Source organism: Equus quagga, chromosome 17 (assembly GCF_021613505.1).
Source record: "Equus quagga isolate Etosha38 chromosome 17, UCLA_HA_Equagga_1.0, whole genome shotgun sequence".
Classification (NCBI taxonomy): domain Eukaryota; kingdom Metazoa; phylum Chordata; class Mammalia; order Perissodactyla; family Equidae; genus Equus; species Equus quagga.
In genome coordinates, this window is record NC_060283.1 from 53,674,812 (window position 1) to 53,689,938 (window position 15,127).

Here is a 15,127-nt window from a genome sequence, read left to right on the forward strand (position 1 = left end):
AATTGCATGATGAGCACCACTTAGTAAGAAATGTACTTCGAAAAATGTGCCATTATGCTCTTCCTTCTGCTCTTCGATAAACTCTATCGTGATCCTTCTTTGTAGTTGACTAAAAATCCATTAAAATTTAGAGTAGAATGGATGGGGGTGTGGTTTTGAGGTAGAAAAAGAAACTTTGGAGCATTCTAGGTTTCACGGTCATGGTGAGGTAAAGAAACTCCTCTTTAACCACAGTCTGGCGACAAGCATGCAACATTATGAAGGTTCTCTGCCTGCATGGTAGGGAACACGCTGAGAACCAAACTGCATGAGCCCTTTTCACTTGTAAGTAGACTTCACTGAATGGAATCGTAGCTATGCCAGTAGCCATAGTCAACTCATGTCGGGACATTTAGGACCCTCTTGTCCTTTTGTCTGTGTGCATGTGTTTCTTTGAAAAGTACTGCTATGTTTTTCTTTGCTGTGTGGCAACTTAAGCCTCTTCAGCCTGGGATAAAATCATCTTCAGTGGCATTAATAACGTACTTAAAATCAGCGTATTTAAAAGTCGATTAAAATCATTCTTTAAAATATATTGATGGCAAAAAGGTTAAAGAGGCCTAACAGTACTGTGTCTAGTGTTTTATTTTTAACAGTAGTTCACTATGATTTAGATTAGATTATTTGCATGATTATGACTCGTTTCCTTTATGCATGAAATACTGGTTTTGCCTTTCCAGTTATTTTTGTTAGCTTTAACTTTAAAATTACATTAACTTAGTCTTCCTTCTTCTTTGAAACCAGCTGTCCCTCCTCCCACTGACCTGCGATTCACCAATGTTGGTCCAGACACTATGCGTGTCACCTGGGCCCCACCTCCATCTATTGAATTGACCAACCTCCTGGTGCGCTACTCACCCGTGAAAAATGAGGAAGATGTTGCGGAATTGTCAATTTCTCCTTCAGACAATGCAGTGGTCTTAACAAGTAAGTGGTCAAATGTATCTACTCAATAAATACAAAGCTAGAGCATAAGGAAAGAATGCTGATTCTCAGGACCAACCGAGATCAAGACAGTTACAACAGAGCAACAGACTAAACTCCGACTCCAGCACGCAGCTCTGTCAGTTTTGAAAGATGGCACGTTAATTATTTTAATATATCTTTGATAGCTATTACTTTTTAAGAATCAGTGGAAAAACACCAGCAGTGAAGTTCAAAGACTTCAAACAAGTTCTGCTTCCAAATAAGCACGTAAAAATAAATGTTTATCGAGAGAAATTGTATGGCTAAATCTAAATGTTTAGAGAGAGAAAAAATGAAGATTGAAAATAGCGTCACCATATGTTTTAGTCTCATTTTTGAAAAGTATCAGCAGGTAATCTATTTAGCATTTGAAAACTTAGAAGCAGTAACTGATTACTCAGAATAGATCAGGAGGCTGTTTTGAAGAAGAGCTAGAAGTTTAATTTGTACTTCAAAAAGAATCTGTTAGCAGGATTTCTCTGAAGCTTGAAGACGTAGAAGACAGCTGACACTAAAATAAACAACAAACATTTATGGAAATCGTCTCTTTCTAGTTCCTACCCTTTTGAAATAGACATTATTTATTAAAGAAAATAAAAGGAGGCTGCAACGTGGTGCTGTGTTTCACATAAATGTTGCTTTTCATTATAAGAGTCAACTAGATACATAAGAACAGTAAAAGTTTCTACATAAGGGAAAAAGAGTTCACATTTGGGTACGTTACCAAATGACGTTCTGAAAGCATCCTCTATTTTCAAAGATATTTTAGAGAATGAAAGGTAGCTCAGTATGACCACCGTCTTGGTTTCTCATTTCGTGGCTGAGAGGGAGAACATTGTTATGTTTGCATATCGCCTATTGTTTCTGTTCTGGAGCATTCTGGAACCAGTAGTGACAGCATTACCCGAACACAAGCCCCTGCTTCAGGACCGCTGTCTGTCCCACCTTAGCCACAGACCTGTCTTGTGTTCATTATGTGTTCTAAGGTCTTATTCTAGATCCTACTCAAATCTCAAGGAAACCATTTTCCCTCAGAGAAGCCGTTATTATCCTATTTTACAGATGAAGCAGTGTAAGCACTGAGGTCCCCAGTGGTTGAGTAAATTGCCCCTGGCCAAGCAGGAAGGAGGAAATTGGACTCCAAGCATTGGCCCTCTAGTCTTTTCCAAACCTTGCAGGGGCCTCTGGAGAAAGGCTGAAGGGGAGATGGTGTGGAGGGCAATGGGGTCTAGTGAGTCGGAGTTCAATGTTTAGAAGCCTTACTTTGTAACTTTTTTTGTAGTTCAAAATGAGAACAGAGGATACCCAGGGATGGATGTTTAATTTTTTCTAAGTATTCTGCTCTCACCTTAATATGGCACAACTCATCACTTTCCTATGGAGTATGATTCTTTTCCAGTAAAGGTTCATTGTCAAGACCACTGGTCTTGGCCTGAGTCAACTCCTGTATGATCTTGGGCAAGTACACCAATGAAGATAACTTCTCCATGCCTTGATGTTTTCATTTGTAAAATGGGGATAATTGTAAACTAAACTTGAGATAAAGGATATGTTCATTATCTTGAATGTGGTGATGGTTTCACAAGTGTACACAGATGTCAAAACCTGTCAAACTGCACCCTTCAAATATTTCCAGTTTATTGTCTGGCAATAAAGCTGCTTTAAAAAGCAGGAAACTACAGGGGCTGGCCCCGTGGCCGAGTGGTTAAGTTCCCGCACTCCGCTGCAGGCGGCCCAGTGTTTCGTTGGTTCGAATCCTGGGCGCGGACATGACACTGCGCATCAGACCATGCTGAGGCAGCGTCCCACATGCCACAACTAGAAGAACCCACAACGAAGAATACACAACTATGTACCGGGGGGCTTTGGGGAGAAAAAGGAAAAAATAAAAAATCTTTAAAAAAAAAAAAAGCAGGAAACTACCTCCGAGGGTGGTTGTGAAGAATGAATGATAATCCACAATGCCACAGACGTCGTTATCGCATGCCCTCGACAGACGTGCTATTGGGTGAAGGATGGAGCTATTACTGTGCTGCAGCAACTCCACCATATTGCAGATCTGGCAGAGTCACACTCACAGAAGTAGATTTGAGGGCAGGGCTTAGGTGACACAGGGCAGGGTGACTTTCCTTATCACCTAATTATAGCCATCTCCAGGTAGCGACATTCCATTAGCTATAAATAGGCTATAGGACTGGATTCTTGAATATTTTATCAGTTGAAACAGTCCCAAGGGTATTTTGATTTTTCAGGCTTTCAAGCACAATTTAAAAGTGAGTCCCACTTGCCTTTTCAGATCTCCTGCCTGGGACAGAATACTTAGTCAGTGTCTCCAGCGTTTACGAACAACACGAGAGCACACCTCTTAGAGGAAGACAGAAGACAGGTGAGTCATGTTGGCAATATGTTTATCCAGTAGCTTTCACCTACCAATTTTAAACAGCAAAATGGAAGGCTACTTCTAAAAAAAATCTCCATTTTTGTGGTGGTGGTTGTAGCCTTGTCATTACTTTCTGATCACTGGTCTTAAAAATTAAAAGACACCTTATTCACCCTGACGTTCAGTCACTACTATTATACTCTGCTTCCAGAGAGGACCGAAAATAGTCCAGAAACTTTGTTGTCTATCCTCTTAAAAAATGTGCCAAGAATAAAAATCTCATAATCTCTATTATTGAGAGATGATGAACATTCCTTCTCATTGGTGGCTTTGTCTAAGGGCTGACCCAACCCTGTCATTGTCATCTGAGTATTTTCTCCCTTTACTAAGCCTACAAGTTTATTTCCTTTTTTCTACTTGATGAAATATTCATTTACTATGAAAAGGAAGCTGAATTGAATCCCGTAACATTATGTCCCTTCTTAAATATGAGTACTTCTGTTGATTTTTCCCTTTAAAAAAGGGTAATGTAGTATATCTAGTAATTTTATTTATTATAGTTCACTTGCTTGCAAAATGGAGCTCTGATATCTCAATTTGGTTTGAGTATATATTTGATTAGAATAAGTAAATGGTAGAACTAAAACAAAAATTTGCTGCAAGTGCCAGAGAAGTTAAATGATTTGAATTTGAGATAAATTCTAAATTCTTGTTAATTTTTTTGCAGTACGCTAAGTTCTTGATTGATGACAAATTACTTCATTGTAGTTTGTCCAACATGACGTCTTATTTTAGATTGAGAGAGCCTTATGTTTGGCATCATTACCACCCTGTTGACGTATCAATTCCCTCTGGAGTGTAGAAAGCTTCTTAGAGATCCAAACACTTAACCTGAGTGTGGGCAGATCTTGCCTTACTTTGAGAGGTACACTTACAGGATGGGAACATAGAATACTTGAACACTGAAGTGTTTGAAAATATCAATTCCCAGAATATCTTAAACACCTATTTTCAATAGTGATGCAGAAACCTACTGTAATGACACATAGGAATTACTTGGATTACGCAAAAGAAGAAAAAAGAATGCTTGAGTTGGCCATTCTGAACTGAGTCAATTTATGATTTTGAAGTTTATATGTGGCTTAGAATCAGAACATCATAACCCGAGGTTTATGGCAATTCACTGTGTGAATGTGAAAGGACAGAAACATTGGATGTATGTTAGTTTCTCCTACATTCTTTCTCACTTCCTAAGCTGGTGGTGTCTTTTTTTTTTTTCCTCTCTCCCTTGCTCCTCTTGGTGGGAAAAACAGGTCTCGATTCCCCAACTGGCATTGACTTTTCTGATATCACTGCCAACTCTTTCACGGTCCATTGGATTGCTCCTCGAGCCACCATCACTGGCTACAGGATTCGCCATCATCCTGAGCACACTGGTGGAAGACCACGAGAGGATCGAGTGCCTCCCTCTCGGAATTCTATCACCCTCACCAACCTCAATCCAGGCACAGAATATGTGGTCAGCATCGTTGCTCTTAATGGCAGAGAGGAAAGTCCTCCCTTGGTTGGCCAACAATCAACAGGTAACTTGTTTTCTGGTCTGCAAAGAAACCCGGAGGACTTCCCTAGGCAGGGAAATAGCTTTGTGTTGTCTAAGTTATATAATCCCTTAAAAAGATAGATCATGGTTATGAGACATGGATAGGGAAGTGAGAGAGTATGTGGAGAAAATCTCCTTCTTAGCATATATTAAAGAAGATAATTGCTTTATCCTAAGAAATTTCTCACTTGATTTAGGTATTTATGAATTTCTTTTTTGTTGTTGTTGAGGAAGATTCACCCTGAGCTAACATCCGTGTCAGCTTTCCTCCATTTTGTATGTGTGTCTCTGCCATAGCATGGCTGATGGAGTAGTGTAGGTCCACACCGGGGATCTGAACCCAAAAGCCCGGGCCACCAAAGTGGAGCGTGCCAAACTTAACCACTACACCATGGGGCCGGCCCTATGCATTTCTAATAACTAAATTTTGTTCAAAATATAGAAAACACTGTTTCCAAATTCCTTTAAGAACATAATTATTTTGATGTAATAGTGTTGTTGTTCTTAGGAGATAGATGCTGAAGCTCTTAGGGGAGCAGTATCGTCTTAGTCTCAAATGGATAAACAAAAAGACAGAGAGAGACAAGAAAAGTGGCAGATGGTACCAATTAGCAAATGCCTACGGAAAGGAGATATGGGTGTCCATTATATTATTTTTGTAACTTTTCTGTTGTTTAAAAATTTTTCAAAATACAAAATTGAGGAGAAAAAACCCTTCAATATATTTGAAATAATCATTTTATCATAATTAGAATTGTCTCCTTAACCTCTTACCTTGAATGGTTCATAATTTTAATTTTGCCAGTTTTGTATAGTATTTACATTATGATTTGAAGGAATCATAAAGGCAATTACCTGGAAAATGAACAAAGAAAGAATCTGGGCATTGTTTGAAAGTTACGGATATGAAAACTTTACCATGTTTTTCTAGTTTCTGACGTTCCAAGGGACCTGGAAGTTATTGCCACAACCCCCACCAGCATCTTGATCAGCTGGGACGCTCCTGCCGTCACAGTGAGATATTACAGGATCACCTATGGAGAAACAGGTGCGTTAGCACAATGCTATTTCAGATTCTGATCAAGTCACAGTCTGTTGTGGGGAACCAGAAAGCCCCACTGTGGACTCGTAATTAAAGAAACTTTGGCAAGTCCATTCAGTGGATCCTCATCTTTTCCAAGAATACATAGAAAATATGTACGATATAATTGGTGGCAAAATCAAGATAAAAAGTTGTTTGTATAATATGAGAGGAGGGATGGTAGAGTTGAGCAAGAAAGGATTGTAAATTCACAAATAGATTCTCAGCGGTGAAATGATAAGTGATTTGTATTTCTCTTCTTTTTACTTTCCTGTTTTGTCAAAATTTTATTTAACATGAATATATTTCATTACAATTTTGAAAAAAGAACACGATAAATGCAGTCCTGGGTTGAGGACTTTCCTTCTTCCCTTTTCGAATGTTAATATACAACTCAGTGACATTTTAAAGCTCGAATGTTAAAATAGCATCACCTACAATTTTGTCCCAATTTGTACACACTCATCAAGGTTTACCACGTGCATAAATAAATAAACCTTTGTTTTCAGCCCCAATTAATAGCACCCTTTTAAAGGGAATAAACGAAGGTGTGACTTACAAGCTGCTCTCAAAGTGTTAATTCAGTTACTCAGCAATCCCCAGTGTCTCTTGGCCTCTCACACTTTGAACTAACCCCTTTTCCAACAGGAGGAAATAGCCCTGTCCAGGAGTTCACTGTGCCTGGCAGCAAGTCTACAGCTACCATCAGTGGCCTTAAACCTGGAGTAGACTACACCATCACCGTTTATGCTGTCACTGGCCGCGGGGACAGCCCAGCCAGCAGCAAGCCAATTTCCATTGATTACCGAACAGGTACCAACTCCTCTGGGGTGACATAGACATATTTACTCAGATAGTTAGTTGGTATAACGTTCTCCCAAGGTATTTTCCTCATTGTGGGACTGATTTCTTTTATTAATAAGATGAAGCATCACCTACAGCTAACCAAGTTTTGAGCCAGATATACAAGGAAACACCCTCGAGGGCTGAGATTTTTGTCTGTTTTGTTATTCAGTATATTCCATGTGCCTACAATAGAGACAGGAATAGAGGGTGTTCAATAAATATTTATTAATGAATGAATGAATGAGCTAAGATAAAAAACCAAACACCTTCTTGGAATGTAGTTTCTTTGTGAATGAAGCGCCATCTTGAAAATAGATAATGGTGTCTAGGTGGGTGTCACACCTTCCAAAAGATATCTCTGTGTTTCTGCAAAAGAAACACCTAGGAGTTGTTAATGATAGCAAGAGATCATTCTGTATGTACCAGAACTGGAGAAAGGACTTGTCTAGTCTTGTCCCAACGGACTGGAGCCTCACTGGTTTCTCCTTGTTTTTATTTGTAGAAATTGACAAACCATCCCAGATGCAAGTGACTGATGTTCAGGACAACAGCATTAGTGTCAGGTGGCTGCCTTCAAGTTCCCCTGTTACTGGCTACAGAGTGACCACTACTCCCAAAAATGGCCCAGGACAATCAAAAACTAAAACTGCAGGTCCAGGTAAGAATAGCCAGCATCTCACATACATCGGGATAAACAGAATAGGACCACACAAGATGCTTTTTAAATAAATGGCCATGTGGCTCTGAGTACTATACGTTTTCACAGCACGTGTCAAAGATTCCCCATTTGTGAATTCAGGGCTCAAGATTGTTACCAACTCCCTCCACAATAGAATTTTCAGGATAAGTGCATTTCTGTTTTTACATGCATTCTGTTTGAAATGGTCTGGTCATTTCAAATTATTAGATGCATCTTTGTGGTTTTGTTATTGTGCACATCAAGAGGGGACAAATGGCCTAACTGAGATCCTTTTAGCTCTTGTTTTTGTTTTTATATGACATACTTGTGAAATTAGGATCCTAAGGCAATATTTTAAAGTCAAGTTAATTTTCATTTTTCCAAGAGCAGCGTCATTCATTATTGGGGACATGATATTACATTTGAGATTTACCCTTTAATGTGACTTTGCTCCAACGTGGTACTTGGTATTAGCAATGAATATATTTGTCCAAGAGGAAGTCCATGTCTGACGCCTCCAGATCTTCATGACAAGTCTACAAATGAAAATTCCAGGCCACCACACATTTACTACCAAACTCGGAAAGTCACTTGGATGACCTTCTAGTGGATGACAAAGATGCTGCCTTTGCTTTTCACTCCCTTTACAGATCAAACAGAAATGACCATCGAAGGCTTACAACCCACAGTGGAGTATGTGGTTAGTGTCTATGCTCAGAATCAAAACGGAGAGAGTCAGCCTCTGGTTCAGACAGCAGTAACCAGTACGTAACCAGTGTTTGTTTTCCAGTTTCAAAGTCAAATTTTGTTCTTAAGTGTCCGAATGCCCTCTGCATGTCTTTGGCAATTATACGTAGGGAAAGCTAACTTATTCGTTAGTTTGCGTCTTGAGCTGAGCCCTTGACATTTTTCCTTCTCAGTGCCAAGCAGTGAACATCTAGGGAAAGAAGTTGTGGAACTACCATAGTTAGTGCTGTGCTTTCAATTTCTTTTGCTCAAATGGCCTCAGCAAAATCTTATTTGCTTATAGCAAATCTACAAAATATTTTGCTAGGACCTTCTTTTCTAAGACTGGATGGTAAAGTTGATTGATGTGTGCCTCACGAAGCCATTATGTCTAGAGCATTTGGAGGACTGTAGCTGGACCAGTGTTTAATGTACATACGTAACAGAACGGGGAAAAGAAAGAGCTAAAGACAGATTATAACTATCTGAATCTAATATTGAAAATCAACTTTACCACTTCCAAGGTATAGAAAATCCAGGTCTTTGAGACTAACAACACATTGCAAAAACAATTCTTGGTAGAATATCTTAAAATTAATAGAAATACATCTGCGTTGTGGGGACATTTTGCTAAGATGTCTTCTCATCTCACGTATGTTTTAATAAGTGATGGGACATTAAATATTTTCTAAACCAAGACAATTTAAGCAAGCGTCAAGTAATTCTCCATTTAATAGTGGGTTAATTGGAATTTAATTCATCAGAGAAAATGGGATCTGCAGAACTGCTTTGCATGTTATAAAAATGCTTATTTCACAACTTGCTTTTCACATAACCTCTTACCATTAATTTGCCTAACAGACATTGATCGCCCTAGAGGACTGGCATTCACAGATGTGGATGTCGATTCCATCAAAATTGCTTGGGAAAGCCCACAGGGGCAAGTTTCCAGGTACAGGGTGACCTACTCGAGCCCTGAGGATGGAATCCATGAGCTATTCCCTGCACCTGATGGTGAAGAAGACACTGCAGAGCTGCAAGGCCTCAGGCCGGGTTCTGAGTACACAGTCAGTGTGGTTGCCTTGCACGATGATATGGAGAGCCAGCCCCTGATTGGAACCCAGTCCACAGGTATATCGTTAACTGCACCACTGGGTGCTCATGTGGGCAGCAGCTTTATGCCCTACTGAATGAATTATACTTTATCGGGCTCCTGATTCCCGTGTAAGGGGGTTCAAAAAAGCAGCCTTACTATTAGGAAAAGCCATCCTCAAAGAAGAGTAGTAATAAACAATAAAGTTCCGGTGATGTTTAGATAAAGTCTAATAAAAGGAAATTTTGGAGTTGCTTGGCTTATAAACGAGGCCGTAAAGCAAGACATTTGAAGATAATGCGAAAATTGTGGATTATTTCCTAAACTGTGACTCCCTCTGGTTACGTTCACTGCATATAAAGGAGAGAAGTGTGGCATCCTATAGCTTACTTTAAAAGAGGAACCCAAATTGGGCCATTTCATAGCAGCATGATTCTGAGAAGACGTGGTTAAGACCTTCCTTCTCTGGTTAGATACTGTGTGTTGGGTGTGTAATTTTCTTACAGGATTAAGAATCAGACACATGAGACAGTTGATAGGGCAAATGCTTTCCACGATACTTTATCTTCTTGTGCTTTGTTTCTGAAGCAGAGTGGAATGTTAAAGATGTGTCCTCATGACAGCATAAACCCTGGAGGTGACAATCTGTGTTATTGCTCCTTGCTTCTCTTTTCTGCTTCTGTTGTGAGCCAATTTTCTTCTTATGCTGCACCACAGAAAATACCTAAAATTCAGCAGTGATATCTGCCTTGGGGGTCCAAATAAAGAGAATAAAAACATAATTCTATCTTTAGGGGGATGGAATACTCTGTGAAATGGTTTTCCACATAAAGATAATTTATATAGGAAAAAGGCTATTGCTCATCTTTCCATACAAATGGAAAATCAATTCTAATGGCCAATAAGCCAATTTGACTTTTTTCGTTTTTTAAAGGAAAGCAATAATAACTTCTGAAACCTCAAGTCTTAGAGTTCTGGCATGTGCCCAAGTATTTCCAATGATTGTGAGCATTGGTGGATATAAAACACATTTTTTCAGCAAACATGTTCTTCATTTTTGCCTCCCTTCCTGTACTGAATCTTTGCTTGACCAGGGAACCCACCTAACCAAACAAGCACAATCTGTTCTACTTGTTGGAATTCACTTTCTTTTCCCTTTGCCCCATTTCCTATAAGATAACCTCTAACCAATGACCATTCCAACAGCCATTCCTGCACCAACTGAACTCAAGTTCACTCAGGTTACACCAACAAGCCTGACCGCCCAGTGGACAGCACCCAATGTTCAGCTCACTGGGTACCGCGTGCGGGTGACCCCCAAGGAAAAGACTGGACCAATGAAAGAAATTAACCTTGCTCCCGATAGCACATCTGTGGTCGTATCAGGACTCATGGTAAGATGTGCCCTTCCTCACTGGAATAAAGAAGTAGGTCATCTCTTACACAGTTCAAGGTGGTGGACATATAATAAATCAAATTGTATTCTGTGCTTCTGCCATCAAATAATTTTATTGTAGTTTTGTATCAAGGAGAATTCCTTTATGTTGACCTAAGCTCTTCCAGATGACTATCTGGGACAGAATGTTATAAATAGCTTTGGATGTTGGACAGCTCTTTAAAGGTATTCTGTTTATTTTAAAAGCTTGTGTGTGTATATGTGGGTGGGGGGGCAATTTATATATCCATAGGCTGAATGCATAAATCCACTTAAGTTATGCATTTTCTGAGCTCTGTTACCTTGGCAAGGAATATTCTCCTGTTTATACCAACCCAGACTGACCTTATCTTCATTAAACCATTTTTAATTCTTCTAGACATGTATCTAGAAAACTAGCCAGGAGCCTAGGAAATTGATACCCTTCTTAACATAAGGCCACTTTCAGGAGAAACTACAGAAAGAGGGTTTAGAGAGAGAATAGAGCATTCTCTTTGCCTCTCTATGATCAGAAAAATTCATCATTTGCACCTGTCAGATCGTAAAGGAGAAAAATAGGCTAATACCCATTTTGCTCATTTTGTATCAGCTTAGTGTAAATATGCAAGTTATGGTTTACTTGTGCTTAACCCCTAAGTGCATTTTGAAATTCATATAATTTAAATAGGTTGATCATCTGCAGTGTAGGAATGAAATTAATCTAGGAATTTACAGTGCTGAGGGTTTTGCTAGTTTCTTTTTCTTTGATAACTGCTGTGTTTTTCTAATGCTGTAGTGAAGACCCCTGGGCTGCAGAAGATCACATTGCTAAAGCTTACCGTGCCCTTGTTTCTAGGTGGCCACCAAGTATGAAGTGAGTGTCTATGCTCTTAAGGACACTTTGACAAGCAGACCGGCTCAGGGAATTGTCACGACCCTGGAGAGTGAGTAATCAAACTTTTTAGTGTCAACATTCTGTATAAACAAAAATTAAGCACTGGTAAATGATTTTCTAGCTCACTAAGCTAACAATAGAATGATTCCCAATTTGACAATTGCTCTCCCATCGTTTTGACTTAACTCCTGTGACCTTCTGTGCCCCCCAGAAGGGTGTCCACTGGCACGTAAATGGGATCACTTCATAATGTTACGATGCTGGTGTTATAAACAAGGACTAACTCCTAGTTTACGCTTTACTTGTTAAAGAATTTGTTTTCATAGAGTTAAGTTTGGGGAGGACACGCCGGCTCCTGCTGGATCTTAACAGTGCAATAAATATAGGACAAAATGGGCCTAGATTCTAGTTTTCTGATCAATAACTCATGGTAGGCTCTTTCGGAAGTCACATAAAGTGTCAGACTTTCTTCATATATAAAGTAGAGATGGTGCTATACCTGTTGAGAGAAAAAATATGAAGCCCTATAAAAATAACAAAGTACTACCAATACATGCATATATTATTGCTGGCTGCCCATATTGTAACTCCTACACGCATATTTTACATTATAATAAATTAATAATTTTAACGCTTATTGAGATATTTGTAGATACTATAAAGTTAGCCTTGGGAACCACTGGTAGTATTTGTAAAGCTTTTCAGTTCTTAAAAAAAAAAAAAAGTATGTGAGGTTAGTAATTTCATATTTCCAAATTACTGTCAACTTTTCTTTCTGGATGCCACAGAAGAAAATCTACACATTATTAGTCATGTGTAGAAATGGATGCATTTGGGACATAATAAAGAAACTTTTTTTTGAGCGAGATTAGACCTGAGCTGATATCTGTGTCCATCTTCCTCTATATGTGGGGCCCCTGCCACAGTGTGGCTTGGTAAGTGGTGCCTAGGTCTGTGCCTGGGATCCAAACCAGCGAACCCCAGGCCATGGAAGCAGAGTGCATGAACGTTAATTAACCACTGCGCCACCAGGCTGGCCCCAAGAAACATTTTAAAATACCAAAACCTTACCCATATGAGCCAGCCAGGCACTAATCTCTAGCTATGATCCCATGTAGATGTCAGCCCTCCAAGAAGGGCCCGCGTGACAGATGCTACTGAGACCACCATCACCATTAGCTGGAGAACCAAGACTGAGACCATCACTGGCTTCCAGGTTGATGCCATCCCAGCAAATGGCCAGCCTCCAATCCAGAGAACCATCAAGCCAGATGTCAGAAGCTACACCATCACAGGTCAGGGAACTCGCTGTACTGACCACATTTCTTAACTGCTATTCACAACATAAATGAGCTCATTAGTTATTCTGCCAACTACACTGATTAAACTTATTTTCAATGTTTTATGATAATCCTATATTTTTTAAAAACTTATTCTAATACCTTGATCAGAAATAGATTTGTCCTGTGAACGCCTGACTTTGTCTAATGTGTTTGCCAGAGAAATGGCATAAATTCCATTCATAAAATTTGATCTTTCATCAATGGACCCTTTCTTGTAAACAAAAAAAATTGTAACACAATGCTTAAAGCCAAAAGAAACTAAATAGTGGTATATAGTTCTTGACATTAACATAGATTATAAAGCATAATTAAATTTTAAAAAGCAAACACTGCTTCATAAAGATCAAAGTTAGAATCTAAGAATGTTCAATATTTGGTCAATTTAGGTCTTTTTGAGATTTAAAATTCTGATTCCACTTACCAAACTGCGACCGTCTGACTACAGTAAAGAGACAACACACTCAATAGGAGCTCGCCCCTCATTCTCCAAGAAGGTCACTTCTAACATAGCATTTTTGTATTTTAAAATTTATTTTAGCCAGTGTCTCTGTATGCATCGGTGTTTTTCTTTTGAGATATGTTTCTCTTTAACAGTTAACACCCATACCGTGCTCTAATTTATTGTTCAAATGTGAACTGCTTCTGCGGTCTATATGAATATGGGATGGTGGAGGACCCATGAAAATTGTAGATGAGTTTGAAAATTTTCTTAGTGAATCAAGACCAGATACAAATCATCTCTTCACAAATCTCAGGTTTGCAACCCGGCACTGACTACAAGATCTATTTGTACACCCTGAATGACAATGCCCGGAGCTCCCCTGTGATCATCGACGCCTCTACTGGTAACTACACTTTCTACTGAAGAAATGCCACTCACCTATATGTGATCAGTCATGTGAACTTAAGAAACAAATATGAGGCTGATGTTTTTGTTTTATAAATCACAGTGAATCATTTTTACAGTTTATAGAATCTCAGATTCTCTGAAGTCTTTTTATAAGGGTTGGGGAAAGAGCATGGGAATAATTTTCTTGGTCATTCATTTTCTTAGAGACTTAATTTCGTTTTCCTTTAGCCATTGATGCACCATCCAACCTGCATTTCCTGGCCACCACGCCCAACTCCTTGCTGATATCATGGCAGCCACCCCGTGCCAGGATTACTGGTTACATCATCAAGTATGAGAAGCCTGGGTCCCCTCCCAGAGAAGTGGTCCCTCGGCCCCACCCTGGTGTCACAGAGGCTACTATTACTGGTATTGCTGCTTCCATTCTGCCATTTTCCTCCATCTCTAGGACACACAAAGTGCTTAGCAGACTCCAGCTGTGTCTGTGATGCTATACCATGAGAACAAGAAGCCCCATTTCTGATAACTTCAAAAAGCATCCTCTATGTAGGAGCTATAGAGCTCTATACATCTGAAAAGGCATGAATTCATGAAAATGCAACAATTTCAATGCTGTCATAATGGCATAACTAGAAACATTGTACTTACTGTCCATTTGCCAGATACCTGTCAGTCTAATCTTAGAAAAAGACATTTTTCAAAACATACTGGCTAATTGTGATCCTGTCCTCTCACTCAGCTCCCGAAAGATCTGATGATCTTGCAGGACTTGCCAGAGTGCCCCTGCCATTGCCCCCATTATCCAGTTTCACAGAATAGGTCTAGAGGCAAAGCGATTCCCAGCCACCCATATTGGACACAATGCCTGGAATGAGGAATAAAAGTTGTCCATTTTGGTGGGAAAGATCATAGGCCTCTGGTATTATTTTCGTCCAAAAGTTTACATTTTTAAACTGTGGCTAGGGTATCCTCTTGGACTTAAAAATCCTATAGAACACACAGATGCTAGAAGGAGACACTGCTCTTTTAGAAACTTTGGAGACAGGGAGATAGAATCAGATATGGAAGGAGGTGCACTGCACGGGAATTGAGTTGTGCACAGACACCACACAGGGATGGGTCACTTTTTTCTGTAGAGCGTTTACCTTTAGTCTCACTTTTCCTCTATCCTGCCACCGAGGGCTGTCTGGTTATTAGGCCCAAGTGGATTCACAT

The 15,127-nt window shown here is 39.5% G+C and overlaps 1 protein-coding gene across 12 annotated transcripts in view; it reads left to right on the plus strand.

Moving 5' to 3' along the window:
• Positions 1-15,127, plus strand: part of FN1 (fibronectin 1) — a 65,632-nt gene that overhangs the window by 39,108 nt on the left and 11,397 nt on the right. For 6 of the 12 annotated variants that reach the window (XM_046644802.1, XM_046644800.1, XM_046644807.1 and 3 more), the window contains 13 exons: positions 784-966; positions 3,302-3,391; positions 4,699-4,968; positions 5,917-6,033; positions 6,715-6,879; positions 7,415-7,570; positions 8,242-8,355; positions 9,179-9,448; positions 10,617-10,804; positions 11,681-11,768; positions 12,838-13,014; positions 13,818-13,907; positions 14,141-14,320. In XM_046644802.1, coding sequence (XP_046500758.1) covers positions 784-966; positions 3,302-3,391; positions 4,699-4,968; positions 5,917-6,033; positions 6,715-6,879; positions 7,415-7,570; positions 8,242-8,355; positions 9,179-9,448; positions 10,617-10,804; positions 11,681-11,768; positions 12,838-13,014; positions 13,818-13,907; positions 14,141-14,320 — 2,088 coding nt within the window. The remainder of the gene's footprint in view (positions 1-783; positions 967-3,301; positions 3,392-4,698; positions 4,969-5,916; positions 6,034-6,714; positions 6,880-7,414; positions 7,571-8,241; positions 8,356-9,178; positions 9,449-10,616; positions 10,805-11,680; positions 11,769-12,837; positions 13,015-13,817; positions 13,908-14,140; positions 14,321-15,127) is intronic. The other 6 variants (XM_046644803.1, XM_046644805.1, XM_046644810.1 and 3 more) reach the window with 1 other exon arrangement.